General features: G+C 35.7%; 2 protein-coding genes across 2 annotated transcripts; both read left to right on the top strand.

The window, feature by feature from the left end:
* Nucleotides 1-1573: 1573 nt before the first annotated feature.
* Nucleotides 1574-4335, top strand: LOC132293562 (laccase-17-like). The gene is made up of 6 exons (XM_059791101.1): nucleotides 1574-1764; nucleotides 1889-2040; nucleotides 2149-2393; nucleotides 2496-2624; nucleotides 2723-3688; nucleotides 3968-4335. The coding sequence occupies exons 1-6, from the start codon at nucleotides 1639-1641 to the stop codon at nucleotides 4096-4098; spliced, it is 1749 nt and encodes a 582-aa protein (XP_059647084.1). The 5' UTR covers nucleotides 1574-1638; the 3' UTR covers nucleotides 4099-4335.
* An 8128-nt stretch (nucleotides 4336-12463) lies between these two features.
* LOC132285349 (laccase-17-like) lies at nucleotides 12464-15349 on the top strand. The gene is made up of 6 exons (XM_059787537.1): nucleotides 12464-12562; nucleotides 12656-12807; nucleotides 12941-13185; nucleotides 13473-13601; nucleotides 13690-14649; nucleotides 14928-15349. The coding sequence occupies exons 1-6, from the start codon at nucleotides 12464-12466 to the stop codon at nucleotides 15056-15058; spliced, it is 1716 nt and encodes a 571-aa protein (XP_059643520.1). The 3' UTR covers nucleotides 15059-15349.
* The last annotated feature ends 4218 nt before the right edge of the window (nucleotides 15350-19567 follow it).

Here is a 19567-nt window from a genome sequence, read left to right as displayed (position 1 = left end):
AACTGATATTCAATTTCCCGTATATCTGAATCAAACCATCCTTATTTTTTTAGCTTTTACTTGGTAGGTAATCTTCCTAGTTTGTTCGTTTATAGACCATATAGTTATAACAGACACTAATTAGTAATAACCAAACATATCAGTCAATCTCATCTTTGCTTGAGAAATAAATTGCTCAATTTTCCATTTATTTATCACTTCTTTGCTTAGGAGAACTAAAGGTGCATGACAGTACCCTAGCCACCAACCTGGTCAGCTTCTCCAATATTCATCCATGAGCTGTGTCCTTCATGAAAATGATAAAAACATACATATATATATATATATATATATCAAGTATTATATATCATGTATCTTTGAATGGTACTGCTTGATATATAAAAATATATACTTTGATTTACTTGGTTGCCAAGAATAACGGTTGAGATTGTTACATGTTTCAATCAGGGTCAAAATTATATAAATTAATTAGTACATGCATCAAGTGACCTCAAACTAAGCCGTGGAATATGCTGCTTAACAGACAAGTGAATAGGATATTATTTGTAAATTTCATTATCTTTCTGGATTTTGTTCTTTAATCATAACTTTATGTGTCTGAACACTGGGCTATTAAATTATTATTATTATTTTGCTACGCTATGATGCCAATTAAAGAAACCTAGACCGGCAAAGTAAAGTTATATTGAATGAATCTCAGGCCAAAAAGGGAAAGAAAGAACTTTTAGCTAGCCTTCTGGTAAATTGGACATGAACCAGTGTATGGTTCAGTGACTTCAGTTTAACATATAGGATGCTGAGAAACTAATTAACATTTGATAATATTTGTGTCGAATAACTGATATGATATTCGAACCCACAACTCAGATTGATGTTTAAACATTTAACATTGCCACTTAGGTTTTTGGGTAGTTAATTCATAATAGTGATGCATATCATAAATTCATAATGCATGATTATTTTGTATTTGAATGTCATGTAACACAGGGGGGATTGACATGATCTCCACTGGAAAACCTCCATTCTCCTTAATCCCCGGAGAACCAACCACCAGAAAGAATTGCTAATCATGCTTAAATCAGTCATATATGTACGTATGTGTATAATGCATATAAAAAACACACACACAAACACACATATATCACATAACACTAACTGGTATCATTAAAACATAAAAGAACACATGCACCTTTACTATTCCAAGAAAGTGTTTGTTAGACTAATATATTTATCAAAAACATATTAAGATACAGAAGTACAGGGAGAGAATTAAATTTCACTATCTTTGGTAGCTATCATTTGGGAGATGTGATGGTCAAAATCAAATCTCATTAGTTCATGTAGAGAATCTGTGAGGGAAAGAGAAAGTGGGAAGACAAACTAGATTGTCTTTGACAACACTCTAAAGTTGTTTTCTAGCAACTGCTGGTGCTAACAAATTAAATTGCTAGTGAAGCTCTTCTAGTTTTCTCTCATTGTCTAGAATATCAATTTGCATCTGTAATCAACCAAACACTCCCTTCCTCAACCCTCTATATATACATGACCCCAATGAGCTCAGAGGAATCATTACTCAGAAAGCAGGATAACATTAATCACCCATCAAAAACCACCTTTTCTACACACGCACACACACAGATGGGTGTTCCTGTTCTTTCTTCGCCAGCATTTCTGGGAGTTTTCATCTCATTCGTGACATTGTCTCTCCTTTCTTGCCCTGCTCTTGCCAAGGATGAAGGCATAACTAGGCATTACAAATTTAATGTATGTCTATGCAGCCTAGTAACCAACATTCTCAAGCTTATAATTAATATTGTTCCATTTTGTGATTTGCACAATTCGCTTTGTTCTTTTAGTTTCTTGACAGATTTTGAAAAATATTTGGCAGGTTGTGCTGCAAAATGTGACGCGACTGTGCCATACTAAGAGCATAGTAACCATAAATGGGAAGTTTCCTGGTCCTCGCATTGTAGCTAGGGAGGGTGACCGTCTTCTTATAGAAGTGGCTAACCAAGCTCAGAATAATATTTCCATCCACTGGTATGAAACTCCAGTCTTAAAAGATCAGTACTAGTTTTGAACTATGCATATGCTACTAATAATATAAAGCACCATAATATAAATGGCTAAGCGATTTCTTTGAAACAGGCATGGCATTAGACAGCTTCGATCAGGATGGGCTGATGGACCAGCATATATAACGCAATGCCCTATTCAAACTGGCCAGAGCTATGTGTACAACTTCACCATTACCGGCCAAAGAGGGACTCTCTTTTGGCATGCCCATATCTCATGGCTAAGAGCAACAGCCTATGGTCCTCTAATCATTCTTCCCAAGCTTAATGTTTCTTACCCATTTGCCAAACCTCACAAGGAAGTTCCAATCATCTTTGGTAATCAACTATACATACAATTTGAATCTAAACTAACTCAATTAATAATCCCTCAATGACATTTCTAAATTTACAAACACAATGTACTATATTCAATTGCAGGAGAGTGGTTCAATGCCGATACTGAAGCAATAATTAACCAGGCCACACAAACAGGAGGCGGCCCAAATGTCTCTGATGCCTATACCTTCAATGGACTTCCTGGTCCTTTGTATAACTGCTCTGCTAAAGGTATCAAATGCAATTACAATTTCTTTTTCTTTTGGCAAATAACATTTTTAATTTCATACTAGTAGTACTAATTAACATGTGCAAATTGGTTTTGACAGACACATTCAAGCTGAAGGTTAAGCCTGGAAGGACATACCTTCTTCGTTTGATCAATGCAGCACTCAATGATGAACTCTTCTTCAGCATCGCGAACCACACTCTCACAGTTGTTGAAGCGGATGCAATTTATGTTAAGCCATTTGAGACCGAGACACTTCTCATTGCCCCTGGACAGACCACTAATGTTCTTCTCAACACCAAGCCTTCCTTCCCTAGTGCCACTTTCCTCATGACTGCTAGACCATATGTGACCGGCCTAGGCACATTTGACAACTCCACTGTCGCTGGTATCCTAGAATATGAATTGCCGTCCATTCATTCAACCATCTCAATGAAAAAACTTCCACTCTTCAAACCAACCCTGCCTACTCTCAATGACACCTCATTCGCCACCAATTTTTCAAAAAAACTCCGTAGCTTAGCAAGTGCTCAATTCCCAGCCAATGTCCCCCAAAAAGTTGACAAACAATTTTTCTTCACAGTAAGCCTCGGAACTAACCCATGCCAGAAAAACCAAAACTGTCAAGGACCTAATGGAACAAGGTTTGCAGCCTCGATTAGTAATGTTTCCTTTGCACAACCAACCACAGCCCTCCTCCAAGCCCACTTCTCTGGGCAATCAAATGGAGTTTATAGCCCTGACTTCCCAATTAATCCATTGCATTGGTTTAACTACACTGGCAACCCTCCAAACAATACTATGGTGGGAAATGGGACCAAATTAATGGTACTTCCCTTCAACACTAGTGTGGAGCTAGTCTTGCAAGACACAAGCATTCTTGGAGCTGAGAGCCATCCTCTCCATCTCCATGGTTTCAATTTCTTTGTTGTTGGCCAAGGATTCGGGAACTATGATCCAAAAAATGACCCTAGAAACTTCAATCTTGTTGACCCCATTGAAAGGAACACTGTGGGTGTGCCCTCTGGAGGGTGGGTAGCTATTCGGTTTCTGGCAGACAACCCAGGTGGGTAATTAGAGTCATCATTATAATTCAGTGATAAATTTCTCATCTACATTTTAATGCTTTAATGGACATATTGCATTCATAATTTTCATGTTAACAGTAATTGTTAGTTGAAAATTTTTTTTTCACTAAAATTTCCAAAGTTTTTCCAAAAAATTTGTCCTGCCTTTGTGATTAATCCGTGACAGAGCTTTTAAGCAAGACTAATATCGTGCATTCAATGCATATATAGGAAAAGTAATGTTTGTATTGCTTTATGCATGTATAATTTGTCTACAGGGGTATGGTTCATGCATTGTCACCTGGAAGTCCACACCAGCTGGGGTTTGAAGATGGCATGGCTTGTCTTAGATGGAAAGCTTCCCAATCAAAAGCTGCTTCCTCCACCAGCAGATCTCCCCAAATGCTGAATTTTTTCACTCACTTAAGGATGTACACTTCATTTGAAGTAATTGACACCGGCGCTAACTTTTCTCACCCATTGTAATTCATTGGCAATTTTTTTTGGAGCATTTGTGTTAATTTCCGCAATAAAAGATTTCAGTTATCACCTTATTTATCCACGGTGGAGTAAGAGAAAGGAGAAGAGTGGTCCTCTTTTTGTAGCATTCAGAATTCAATATATTCATGCAAGGATGCTTTAATAATATTATTGGATTATCTAATTTTTATACTCCTCTTTATTAATCCTAAGCAAGGGACATATTATGCTGTGAACCAGTCCTTTATATACTGTCTGAAATGGAAAATGCTTGGATAGCTTATTACCAATTGAAATTTCTTATGCATGATTATGTAAGAATACTTATATTAATAGGGCTCAAAAACTTCAGCTAAAACCATCAAAATTATTGTTGAGATTTTCTCTCTTATAGTTCAGCTGTAGGTTTGAATTATTTTCTCCTTGATTTAGGGTTAATTGGTAGGTAATTAGTTACCTGTTTTAGCTAGTCCTATTCTATAAATTGGATGTAATACTCATCAATAAATAATAATATAGAGTTTTTAATTCTCATATTCTTTTTGAAGATGGTATCAGAGCCATCATTGAACTATATTCTTTGAATCTCTTTGAATTTATCTTTGAAATTCATACACATACATTCCTACACCAGACCCATACACATACACATAAATTCACATCCACATACCCATACCCATACACAGACCCATACATTCACCATACCCAGACACAAACTATAGCCGTCGCCGGACCTTCACCACTGTCCTTAGCCGTTGCCGGATCTGCGCTACACCGTCCATAGCCATCGCCGGACTTTCACCGCTGTCCAACCGTCGACGACGACGCTGCGGCTATCTCAGACGACGCTGTGGCTATCTCAGACGACGCTGCGTACTTATATTACAAATGAAAAATGTGATAATCATAATCTAGAGTCTGAATTTCGTTCTGGTACTTCCCCTAAAGTTCAGACGTAGATGAAAAATACATCGAGTCTTCATGAAAAACAACATCCATTGTGATAAACATTCGTCGAGTCGGAGGGTGATAACAGCAATACCCCTTTTGATGAGTAGCATATCTGAGAAAAACACATTGCAATGCTCGAGGAGTTAGCTTGTTGCGTTGATGCTTATGGAGGTGTACAAATGCTACACAACCAAAGACATGAGAAGGTAGATTTGGGACGGTTGGGGCAACAACTGCATCAGTGAGAGCCTGCAATGGTGTCCGGAAGGCAATAAAGCTGGAAGGTACTCGATTGATGAGATATGCTACAGAGGTAAGTGTTTCTCTCTAGTACGATAATGGCATATGCACTTCTATCAATGAAGCACGAACAACCTCTAATAAGTGTCGATTTTTTTGTTCTGCAACCCCGTTCTGCTGGGGTGTATTGGAACAAGTGGCTTGATGAATAGTTCTACGTGCTTTCAAATACTGCTGAAGGGCAAAACTCTGATATTCTCCACCATTGTCACTACGGAGAACCTAAACATGGGCATTGTATTGAGTTTCAACCATTTTATGAAACTTCTGAAACAATAAGTTCACTTCACCTTTGGACTTCATCAAGCACAACTAGGTCATCTTGGTACAGTCATTAATAAAAGTAATAAACCAACGGTATCCACCTAAAATAGTGACTTTGAACGGACCCCAAACATCAGAATGTATAAGTATAAAAGGAAGTGGACTTTTATGCAAACATAATGGATATGAAACATGGTGGCTCTTTGCTAGTTCACAAACATCACAGCGGAAACTAGAAACATCACATTTTGCAAACAAACTAGGAAATAATTTTTTCAGATAACCAAAGAAAGCATGCCCTAGACGTCGATGCCACAACCAAATTTTAGATTTTTTTCTCTCCCCCTCAGAACCATCCACTGTCAATGCTTGTTGTAGCTTGTCGGAACTTTTGGACATCAAGTCCAAGAAATACAATTTCCCTCACCTCAAACCACAACCAATCATCTGCTTCGTTTGAATGTCCTTAAACACACAAAAATCAAGCCAAAAAATGACAACACAAGATAAAACTGTGGCAATTTGGGAAACTGGCAAAAGATTATAATCTAAAGATGGAACAATTAAAACAGAATCTAAATGCAGATTATCATTGAGTGTCAAAGATCCTTCCCCAATAACTGGGCTCGAAGTCCCATTGGCAGTAGAAACAAATATATGTGAGGATGAATTAAGAGGTGAGACCTGTCTAGAATCAAATGTCATATGATCTGTGGCACCAGAATCAATTATCCATGCACTATTAGCAACATGTGTAGAAATATTAAAATTCTTACTACCAGTATTTGTTGTCTTTACAACTGCTGCAGTGGAGGTCTTTGTTGAATTTTTCTTCTAACGGCGATGATTCCACCATTCCGGATAGCCCACAAGTTTGAAACGACTTTTGGTATGACCAGTCTGGTTACAATGAGTGCATTTGTAGGTAGATTTGTCTGCTCCATATGATTCAATATTTTTTTCACTCAATTTTTATTTTTTTATTTTTTATTATTATTTTTTTTTATTACAGAAACAGTTTTCAAATGAGGTTACAAAACTAAACCAGAACTGAAATAGTATTACACTTGTGACCAAACAGAGGGTTTTTTTTTTTTGAATATAATATATATATATATATATATATATATATATATTAATAAAATAAAAATAAAACAATATTTAAGCTCGTCTCTATTAAGCAACAGAGACAAAGATACAATAAAAACAAACTAGATGCGAGGCAGCGGTAGAGAACCATGTGAAACCCCTCGGATCCGAGACATGGGTTGATCAGGCCCAAGCCCAAATCCGAGGGAATATCAAACAATTAATAAATAAACGAACACAGAATACAAAATGAAATAAGAAATAAATAAAAGAGAGCTGAAAGAATTCTAAAATATAATCCTTTTAAAATTAAAGACTTAAAATCCAATAATCCCAAACTTTCCAAAAACCTCTAATACTTAAACAACTCGGGAATCCATCTCTAGTGGACCCCTAATCAAACTCCAAACTGAAATGTAAATAACTGAAAGAATATCCAAAATTAAACCACGGAGAGAAGTCCTACATCGTCGGAAGAGTAAGTGATAGTCTCTGCTCAGCACGATCAAGCCTACTACTGGAACTGTCGAACACCCGAAAAATAGAAGTGGGTTAAGCCCACGAATAAGTTCTATCCTACTACAATCCAAGCAGAGACTCGATACGCATGTACATCATAACCAACTCAACAATAACTATATAGTCCGTATATATATATATATATATATATTCACACTAAAGGATTCTCACTAGACTACAGGCCGGTCTCAACCTGAATAGAGGTAACATGCAAAACGCACCTGAAGTGGGCATGTATACCTAAGCCTAACAGGGTACACCTCCAACCATCATAGCCAACTATGCATCACAATGCATATACGCATCCTAACCATCGATCCTGAGACTCAAGCTCATATCGAGGTACCATAACAATATATTTAAAATTCATCTAGAATCCATAGTAGTGCCGCTCAACTATTCGTTTCCTTGACACTATAAATCAATAGGATTTAACTTTTAGTTAATCCATTCCTTAATTCCATAGTAGGTAGGACTTAGCGTTTTTGAGCTAATCCCCCTAGTATACTACCGTCCCATACCGGTGCATACAATCCATCCATCCAGCAGTTGATAATACAGACAATACATGTAAATATCAACTAATCCATAAATCCAACAATTGATAATAAAAAAATATTAAATATAACCATCAATTGTTCCATAATAAGCATACTAAAATTATGTATTTTAACATGCTGATTTTACACTACTCAACCAAAATCCAACAATTGACAATACAACAGTATATGTAAATATCAATTTATCCCCAAGATCCGTTTAATTGATAGAACATAAATAAATGTACACGTCAATTATTTCCATGGCGAGCATAATAAACATAGGCGAACTATCATGCTATTAATGCAAGTCCCAACAATTATGCAATAATTGCTTAAATTGCATCATTAATTTATCCTTAACAAGCATAAAAGAAATATATATTTTAACATGCTTAATTCATTCCACTGTTACATGATTAGAATTGGATAATCATTCACAGAAAATTGCTAGAACAACATAAGCAATTTAAACCACTCGCATCCCCTAACAGTTTGCAACTTTGTTAGGAACTATTTACTGTTCAATCTATAAACCCTAAGTGGTTTATTATCCATTCTCACACCCTCTGGAGCTTTAATACAACCTCAGACCTCATCTAAGTTCCCATGTACAGTCCCTGATTACTCCAGAAAGGTCAAAAACCAAACCCAGAAGCAAAAACTCGCCAAAAATGCATCAAAAAGGGAAGGAACCGCCTCCCCCATATGGGGAGCCGCCTCCCCCTTAAGTGGAGCCGGCTCCACACCATGTGGAGCCACCTCTACTTCCCTTGGAGCCGGCTCCACCCTTGTGGGCAGCCGCCTCTTTGCCCTCTTTGCTCAGTTCACTCTTTTTCCTTCACCGGTTTCACCTCCGGCGACTTCCATCACTGCCGTCCTCCATTGTCAAGGTTCCTAGGTGTCTGCACTAGGTTCCAGTGTGTTCCAGAAGCAATTGAATTCTTTATTCATTTACCGACATCAATTAAAACCTGAATTATGCCAAAAGAATTTAAAACGAGCAATTAAGCATTCATGAACACCTACTGTTTAAGCAAATCAGACATGCAACCCAAATTAATTCTAGTATTTCCCCATGTGTTCTAGAACTAATTAAATTCTTTATTCACCAATTGACATCAATTAAATCAAGAATTATGCAAGAAGAATGTAAAACAAGCACTTGACAGTTCATAAACACCTACTGCTTAGAATAATTCAAACATGCGAACCAGTTTAATTTTAATGTTCATCTACCCCTGGAATTGAGTTAGGCATGTAAAGAACACGAGTCAAAGAGAGAGAGCTAGGAATAAAACTTGCCTTTGAGGTTTCGGTTCAAAACCTCAGCGTCGTCTTCCTAAAATTTTCGGCGATTCCTACTGTTCCCGACTCCTCCGTTGCCCTTGGTTCCAACCACGAACAACATTCCTTCCGTCTCACCCTGGTCCGACCTTTAATCCACAGCCGAAGCACTAACCAGTTCTCTCTGTGTTCTCTCAAGTCCCTCTCTGTTTTCCTCACAATTCACACTGTTACGTCTCTCTGTGCCAATACGTGAGTAGGGTTTTTGTCGTAAACCCTAGACAGACATCATATATATATATAGGCGTCTCTGAAAACCCTAGTCCACTTAGAATTAGAGATTTAAAACCTTAAATTAAATTTTAGTCAGCCGCAACGTGAAACCCTACTTCTATTAAAACGTTTAATTCATTAATCCACAAAAGCATATAATTAAGTCAATTAAAGAAAAAAAAAAAAGCAAAATATAATTAAATAAGCAATTAAATAAACAATTAAATCAAACAATTCATTTAAATCATAATTTGCAATTATTTCAAATAAACAATTAAATAATAAAAAATTCAATTAAACAATTCATTAAATACCAGGACTATCATTTTAAAATTAGGGGTATTACAAACCACGATGCGATCTGGCGAGGCAGCGGTAGAGAGTCGCCAGTAAGCAGCGGTGCAGCGGTTCACGACAGATTTAGATCCGGCCGATTCACGGCAGATTCAGATCCGGTGATGGCAGATACAGATGCTGACTGGGTTGGAGCTATAGCTGCATATACTGATGCTGATTGGACTGGAGCTATAGATGATAGGCGATCTACTTCTAGTTACTTTACTTTTGTAGGAGGTAATCTTGTTACATAGAGAAGCAAGAAACAAAATGTTATTACTCGCTCGAGTGTAGAAGCTGAATTCAGAGGTATGGCGCTTGCACTTTGTGAAACATTGTGGTTAAGACTTCTATTGCGGGATTTGGGTTATCTATCTTGGCAACCTATTCGACTATATTGTGACAATAAAGCAGTATACAATATTGCCTATAATTCGGTTCAACATGATCGTACGAAGCATGTTGAAATAGACAGATTCTTCATTAAGGAGAAGTTGGATGGGAAAATAGTGGAGTTGCCTAAGATTCGATCTGAGGATTAACTAACCGACATTCTCACCAAAATAGTCTCAAATCAAGTGTTTTAAAAAATTTTAGACAAGTTAGGCATGTGTAACATCTATACACCAACTTGAGGGGGAGTGTTGAGATTTTATTTCTTATAGTACAGTTATAAGATTGAATTATTTTCTCTTTAATTTAGGGCTAATTGGTAGGTAATTAGTTACCTATTTTAACTAATCCTATTATATAAATTGGATGTAAGACTCATCAATAAATAATAATATAGAGTTTTGAATTCTCATATTCTATTTTAAGAATTATTAGAATTGCTTCACCTAGAACAGAGTCATGGCATTTAATAGGATAAATTCAACAAAGGTACAGTTACGAGAAGAACAAAGGTTTGGGGATGGCTAGAAAGGATCGGATTGTTTATGATTGCACTCTCGGGTTAATCAATTTTTATGTTTTAGGACTAATATTTTCATTGGTGTAGCCCCAACTCAATCTAAGGCTTCTAAATATATGAGAGTTAAGGTTCAATAACTAGATTAAAGAATAGGAAAAAAAAAAAATAAAGTTCAAAAAAATGTGCCATCAATATTTTTCTACAAAATGAAAGATTAGTTATTGTAATACAGATTAACAATTACATGGATAGTCAGCAAGACATTCTAGAGCTCGGTTGATAGTCAGCAAGACATTCTAGAGCTCGGTTGATGATTAATATAAATATCATAAATATTCTCCAAACTCATTGTAGAATTCTCCCAACAATTAAATACGCGACATGGGACATGTGTCTAGATGAGAGCCCGTCATTGTATGACGTTTCTCCTATAAATAGGTAAAACATTCTTTACTGTAATACAGACTCTTTTCACACCTATTCTATTTTACTTTTTTCAGTAAAGTTTGTTGGTAGAATTTTGTGGATTATAATATGAGATTAACTCTAAATACACAGAAATTATAATAGGCTATAGAGTCATAGATTAGTATAAATATTTAAATATTTCTCCAAACAAATGTTCTCACAAACCTATAAGCCATTGCTGCAGCGGCTAGCAGAGACAACAAACTATAAATAAAGCTAATTCATTTATCAAAAATAAAATGGCATATATGTAAGAGAAAAAAAAAAAAAAATTGTAATTCTATAGGCATATACATTAATTGGTTTAGGTTACTTTTAATACTACATTAGCTAAAGTAGACAACAGTTAGTAAAATTTAGAGAATGAAATCTAACCTTGCATATTTCCTACATTTGTGCTGAGTAGATTGATTTTCTTTTTGATATAGTATATTAAGATATGTAAGATTGATTTTCTTTTTGATATAGTAAATTAAGATATGTACTGCCCATTGGGCCTGTTAGGTAGCTAAGAAAATTTTCGGCCAAGCCCAACTCATTGTAATTTATCTATACCATCTAGGAGGGAAAGAAATTAACATCAGTAAACGTAAAGCTTTATAGTTGAATACAGTGAGAAACAGTGGACAGCCAACAAATTATGTGTTACTGTTAGCACCTTCCTCTTTTGTCTTGATTAACAAGTATCAACGGTAGGAAGTTGAAGGCTACCAGGCAACCATTTTCCACACTTGCACCAAAATGGATGTTCAGTCCCTTTCCTTGATTAAAATATTTGCAAATATATTTTTATATTGTACTCAAACCGCCCATTAGAAAATTGTTTTGATCAAATGAACTACAACTCTAGACAGTGACACTTATACCTTCTTAATTCTACTTATCAAACTAATTAGCATAACATTATGATTATACATATCCACCCTTTTGTGCGTTCAAGGAACATGAGTATTACAAAAACATATATATATATATATATATATATAATATACCCACACTCCTGTATCTTAGTGATATGATTTGTTAATGAAGGTCAAAAAAGGCATTTAGGGAACTTTATGAAAAATCGTTAAAATGAATTATTATTCAAATAAGACAATTAGCTGACTTGGACGTCATTATGAAGTAATGTTGTGCCAACAGCTAAAGTCAGATCAATATGAAATTCGTTATGGGGAGGTGTAAGCTGTCTCTAGGTGATAATTTCAACTCCATCACCTAATTAACCAAACGCATCCCCTAATTTCTCTCCCTATATATACATTCTTCACTTGCCTTCCTCTCCACCAATTACAGCTCAATTTCAATCAACCAAACAACCCACAAAGAAAAGAAAACAAACAGAAACATTTGAGATGGGTTCTTGCTTTTTCCTTGTCCTCGGTGTTTTGTCAGTTCTAGCTGAGCTTGTGCATTCCAAACATGCAGGCATTACCAGGCACTACAAGTTTGATGTATGTGTGACATTTATAACATGTATATTGAAATGTAGTATAACATTTTTATTGACATTGTTTTATACGACTGTTTTGATTTATTATTTACAGATCAAGCTACAAAATGTCACAAGGTTGTGCCAAACAAAGAGCATTGTGACAGTCAATGGTCAGTTTCCGGGGCCTCGGATCATCGCGAGGGAGGGTGATACAGTGTTAGTTAAAGTGGTTAACCACATTCAGAACAATGTCACAATTCACTGGTATGCAAACCACCCTAGCTATAGCTATAGATATTATTGTTATAGTTGTGGTTGTTAACTTGTTATGAGTACTTATTAGCTGATTAGTTTGAGTTCTGTGCAATGTGTGACTTGGATTTTGGGTGAATGATAGGCACGGAGTGCGACAACTAAGGACTGGATGGGCAGATGGACCTGCATATATCACACAATGCCCAATTCGAACAGGCCAGATCTATGTGTATAACTTCACCATCACTGGCCAAAGAGGGACCTTATTTTGGCATGCCCATATCTCATGGCTCAGAGTCACGCTCTATGGACCTATTGTCATCCTTCCTAAGAGACACATTCCTTACCCATTTCCTCAACCCCACAAAGAAGTCCCCATCATTTTTGGTAATCCAATTGATTTTGTTCCTGGAAAAGAATTTACTCAATCGTTATCCTATTAAAATAGAGTCTTAATACAGCATTCGAAAGTCGAACACATCTGACTGCATTTATGTGAGTGAGAGATGACATCAAACTCTACTCACATAAAACAGTCGAATTAATCTGACTTGTTGGATTACATATCATTTTTTCTATAAAATATTGTGATTGTGTAATAATTTAATGTTTTTCCATCCCCTTAACATTTGATCAAAATTCCAATTATGGGGTGATTACTTCTTGGATTGCAGGTGAATGGTGGAAGGCAAATACAGAAACAATCATCAACCAAGCTCTGCAATCAGGAGGAGCCCCAAATATCTCTGATGCCTTTACCATTAATGGTCTTCCTGGACCCTTCTACAACTGCTCAGCTAAAGGTATTATATATAATTCTATGTAACATATACAAGGGCATTTTGGTGAATTTATATGTTGTGGGCATTAATTTGAAGAAATATCATGCAGATACATTTAAAATGAAAGTGAAGCCAGGGAAGACATACCTCCTCCGTCTGATAAATGCTGCCCTTAACGACGAGCTCTTCTTCAGCATTGCCAACCACACTTTCACCGTTGTCGAAACCGATGCCATCTATGTTAAGCCATTCAAAACCAGAATAGTTCTCATCACCCCTGGACAGACCACAAATGTCCTCCTCAAGACCAAATCTCACTTCCCAAATGCAACCTTTTTAATGGCCGCTAGGCCTTACGCCACCGGCCCTGCAGCTTTCGACAACACCACCACTGCCGGAATCCTTGAATATCACCAGCCATCCGCCACCACAACGAAGAACAAGCTCCCTCTGCTAAAACCAGCACTTCCCAAGTTCAATGACACATCATTTGCAACCAATTTCAGCAACAAACTCCGAAGCTTAGCCAATGCGAAATTCCCTGCAAAAGTACCCAAAAAAGTGGATAGGCGATTTTTCTTCACAGTGGGGTTGGGGTTAAACCCATGTCCTCAGAACCAAACTTGTCAAGGACCCAATAACACTAAATTTGCAGCTTCCGTTAACAATGTGTCCTTTGTGCTGCCAAACACAGCTCTTCTTCAAGCTCACTTCTTTCAACAATCGAAAGGTGTATACACCACTGATTTTCCCGCCAACCCACCATTTAAATTTAACTATACTGGCAATCCGCCGAGTAACATTATGGTGAACAATGGGGCCAAAGTGGTGGTGCTTCCATTTAAGACTAGTGTGGAGCTTGTGATGCAGGACACAAGCATTATTGGGGCAGAGAGCCACCCACTGCACCTCCATGGATTCAACTTCTTTGTGTTGCGTCAGGGTTTCGGAAACTACGATCCCAAGAAGGATCCGGCTAAGTTCAACCTTGTCGACCCCGTTGAACGGAACACCGTCGGTGTCCCCTCCGGTGGTTGGGTTGCCATTCGCTTTCTTGCCGATAATCCAGGTAGCTACATAGAGAGTATATTAAACACTAATTAAATGAGCAATTAAAATTAATTAGTTGACTAATTTTAAAAATTATATTTAAATTCAATTAATTAGCATATAATTTTCACGAGCTCTGCTATGTACAGTTGCAAATTCAGCTCTTCAAATCTAGTACACGATTAAAATTAGTATTTTTAGTCGGGCAAATTCAGAATAAAAACTTATAAATTTGGAATTAAAAGTGATCAAATGAAGACTCCTAACATGAATCGCTTTTTGGTGATGTGTAAACAGGTGTATGGTTCATGCACTGCCACCTGGAAGTCCACACGAGCTGGGGCTTGAAGATGGCGTGGGTTGTCATGGATGGAAAGCGGCCCAATCAAAAGCTGCCACCTCCACCATCAGATCTTCCAATATGTTGACCATGTTTTTTTCTTTTTAGCATTCATTGATTCCCATTAGTATTTCTCTGGGTTTTTTTTTTTTCTAAAAATTCTTTTTTCCATTCAATTTTCCCTCTTCAGTAAAGAAAGAGGAATGGAAAAGGCAATTTTTGAAATTTTAGGTCATGAAGATTGTTTTGTGTTCCATTTTTACGGACCCACTCCACTCCAGAAAAGAAACATCGAAAGTGCAAAATTTGAAAGTATTTTTAGACCTATAATGTAATGATATCATTCAATTAATTAAGGAAGTCTTCATCTCAATTTATCATTCTGAAATTGAGTTATTGTGCAATTGATTTTAGGAGACTTATTCTTTAATGACTTTATTTGTTTTTGTTTAACCAGTCATGGAACTTAATTTACTTTATTATGATTTAAAATTCTCTCAAAATAACGTTAATTCAAAGCTTTTTTATCTTGACAATTGAAAGTTATAGAAATAAATTTATTTACCATTGTTTGAGTGATTAGATTACTCTCTTATACTTTTATAAGCTCGTGTTTGAATCTTGCACTTTTTTCCTATTCTCTAATTACTAGCCTCCCTTTTCATTTTCAAAATTACTATTAAGAATAATTAATTTTGTTTAGGGGGTAATGATATTTTCATCGTGAGTTAGCCTCTTCGAAAAAATCAATTCCACAATCGAAAAGTGTAAACAATTCAGGATGCAACCTTAAATGGAAATGGACGTAACAGATGATAATCACGACATTGCAAGCTGGACGCAATGATAAAATGTTTTGCACTTTATATGGAAGTATTATTGGCATTTACAAAATTGAGTAGAAACAAAAGAGTAGGGCCACTGAACCACATTCGGAGGTCCATGTGGACACAACATGGTTCTATCCACGTCAGCAAGATAGCACGCGCCCACTTCACATAGTGAAGATACCACCCTGCACTGTTTAGAAAGAGATTATAATAGTAGATTGGAAAAATATCACTTACTTCCCTGCATATTAGGTCTAATTGTAAACTGTACTTCTAACGTTTTAAAAATTACAAAAATTTCTCTCAAAATTAGCTCCGCATAACACTTTGCCCCTTTCCGTAGCCGTCAACGCTGGTCAATGACCTTTTTTTTGCTGATGTCATCCTTTTTTAATGTGAAATACCACATTTACCCTTAGAATTTTTTTTGATTAAAAATTACTTATTTACCCTAACTATAAGGATAAAAATTGCACACTTTATTAAATCTAAGACTCTCTCCTTTCTTTCTCTAGCTAAATCTCTCCCATTTCTCTTTCGAAATTCTATTTCTAAAACCTCTCATTCTTTCTTTAAACTCTATTTTGGAAAACCTCCTAATTTGTATACATGATTTTTTTTTTTTTTTTTTTCCGTATATATACATAGCTCAACTCTTCTCTCTCTATATACATATATTATATATACTGGTCACTCTCCAACCGGAAAACACCATCCACAATGGCCAAACTTGATGGCAAAGATAGACCCAACAACTAATTTCTGCCATCCATCGATGACTATGGGCTCCATCGATTCTGATAGCGATTTGCCATGTGTTTGTGGGGGAACGGATTGATTGCGTCGGCAATTTGTGGCAAACTTTTTTTCATCACAAAATTATAAATCAATATATATATATATATATATATATATATATATATATATATATATATATATATTATGATTCATAGAGAAACACAAGACAAACATTAGAAACTGTTTTTTTTTCATGAAAAAAAAAAAAAAAAAAAAAGAATCAAAGAAAACAATCCCAAAACTGAAGTTGCTCAGTTTGGTGAAAGTCGTGGTCGGAAATGGATCTGTAGCTTTGGTCATTGTAGTATCTTCGTCTGAAATAATGGAAGGAATGAAGGTCGCCAAACCTATTCACAAAATAGGTTTTTTTGAACAATGAAGATTAGTGTTGTTGGACAAGGCGGTGGTGGTGCCTTCGGGCTTAGATGAGGGTGGTGTCACGCCCCGAATCCCATGACTCGGGTCGCGAAGAAATACAAAAATAATAAATGAAAATAGATAATTAAATAGATAAATAATTAATTGTAGAGAAACCGATGTCATCCACCTATACTCTCAATCAAGTATTAATACTCACACAACTAACAATAATCAAATTAATGATAATAAAAGTAATTTAAAAATAAAATAAAATAATGTTTGGTCGCAATACCCCTGTCATGGTTGACAAAACAGTGGACTTACATATGCCAATGGGGCTGATTGGTGATGATTTGAACTACCATATTGCCCATATGGATGACAACACAGTGGTGATGACATTGTGTGGACACAAAATAATACCCTGGCCATGATTTCAATAAAGAAACTGCTTTAGAGTATGTATGTATATAAAAATCAACAACACGGTGGTCATAACCCACATGTGAATGCAAAACATACTTTAATATCAAATTGTTGAACTTGATCCAACCTATATATATATATATATATATATATATATATAATGGTAATGAATAACCTGTGCATCTAATCAGTTATGAAAAAGTAATAATAATAATAATTACTATTATTATAATAGTGATGGTGATATTACTTATAATTTGTAATGAATCACTTAAATAAATGCTACTAAATGGGTTCCAACATATACATTCACTATAGTTTCATGAACATAGCTTCTAAACAATATATATTATCCAAATAAAAGTTGCAGCCTCCGTGGCCTCATTACAATCCATAAGCCAAGAAATAATGTTATAAGATTACATAAGAAGATATAAGAAAGAAAATTTTATGAGAAATCCAAAAGATACATGGGTGATTTCCTAAGCTATTTTTCTACTCCAAAAATACATACATGTGTCATCAAATACATTATCAAAATACACCATGAATCAAAATACAACTCCAAAAATAAGCTACACAATGGATGTCACAATTATCACAAGTAGCTCAAAAACGTTGTCAAGATCCCAATCAAGCTAGGGATGAAGAACTTCCTCTTGGGTAATGCCCTTTCCTGAAAAATATAAGAATCAATGGGGTGAACAACAAATTGCTTCGTAGGAATGTCCCATGAATATATAAACTAGGTTTCTCAAAATTCTATAAACATTGCATGCCCATACAATACAAGGAGCATACTTCCTAACGTTTAGTCTCAAAGGGAACCTAAATAGGATCATCATAGTCTAGCATAAACAATATTAATCCATTCATCAAGACAATCATAAACAATATAGTGTAATGTGCATAAATCCACTAGTTACAATAACACATAAATGCCAACTTGAAAATTAAGTCGAAATCAAATAATAGAATAACTAGGAACACACCTACACTCCCGGTCACATAGCCATCTTATGCGCCTAAATAAAAATAATCGTTCTCGGATTACTAGTCCGTTAGAAACCAACCGATTAGCCAATATAAAATGGGGAAACTCTTGTTTCACCCGCGAGCGCCACGCACTCGCATCCTCAAAGTAACAACCCCCGAGTATCTCCCAAAATCAACAAACAAATCTACAAAATAATCCATATACCATGATATGTCCAAATTACACTTCACAAGCACATATAAATTATACTAATCACACAATCCATGTTTTATGGTCCAAATCACTATAATGGCATACTATTTGATGCAATGTCAACAAATTGGGTATTTTAAAGTCATATGATTTCATGTTATCATTATATGAAATTTCAAGTATGTGAAAGTTCAATATTATCATAGAAATATATATCTTCAAAGTTAACATTCCTAACATAACAAATATATGATAATTCCGTAAACAACCACAACATGTAAGGCACTTTAATTATTTAATTGGATACACTAAGATTTAACATTTTAACAAACATCAATAATGTCAACAATGAAATAAATAACACGTTACACATGAAAATTAATACAATAACTAACATTATGGACATGCAATTAAATCATTATATAATTCTCTAATCCAACCCATACACACAAGTGTATGCATAACTTACACAATGGTCATAAAATTCCAAGAATTCCTAGGTTATAACCACAATACACCCCTACCTCAAGCTAGGAGCAAACCCTAACTACTCAAAAGGAAGAATGTGCTCCAAATCCAAAATTGGAAAAGGGATTTTGTAGCCACTGATGTCCTCATTCTTTTTCTCTTTTAGCACAAAGTGAGAATCATCAAGGAAGAAAGCCAAAATGATGGTGGAAGCTTGAAGTAACAAGAAAATGGAGCTGGAGGTGAGAGAGAAAGAAAATGGCGGATGGGAGAAAGATAAAGGAGTTTGTTTGGTCTTGGTCCCTCTTTCTTTCTCTATACACACATGTACATATCACACACATTCTTATCTACACATATCTCATCAACTAGTCAACCATAGGGCCCACAACATAACAAAATGCAATAATGTCTCACAAATAAAAATAATGCTTACAAGCATAATATAAACACTACGATTTCATAAATAATGGTAATGCAATTAAATATATATATATATAAATAAATAAATAAAAAACTTAGTCCT

This window comes from Cornus florida, unplaced genomic scaffold (genome assembly GCF_030987335.1).
Source record: "Cornus florida cultivar Cherokee Brave unplaced genomic scaffold, ASM3098733v1 CherokeeBrave_3.0.0_Hap2_Chr02, whole genome shotgun sequence".
NCBI lineage: Eukaryota > Viridiplantae > Streptophyta > Magnoliopsida > Cornales > Cornaceae > Cornus > Cornus florida.
This window is presented reverse-complemented; position numbering and strand designations above follow the sequence as displayed.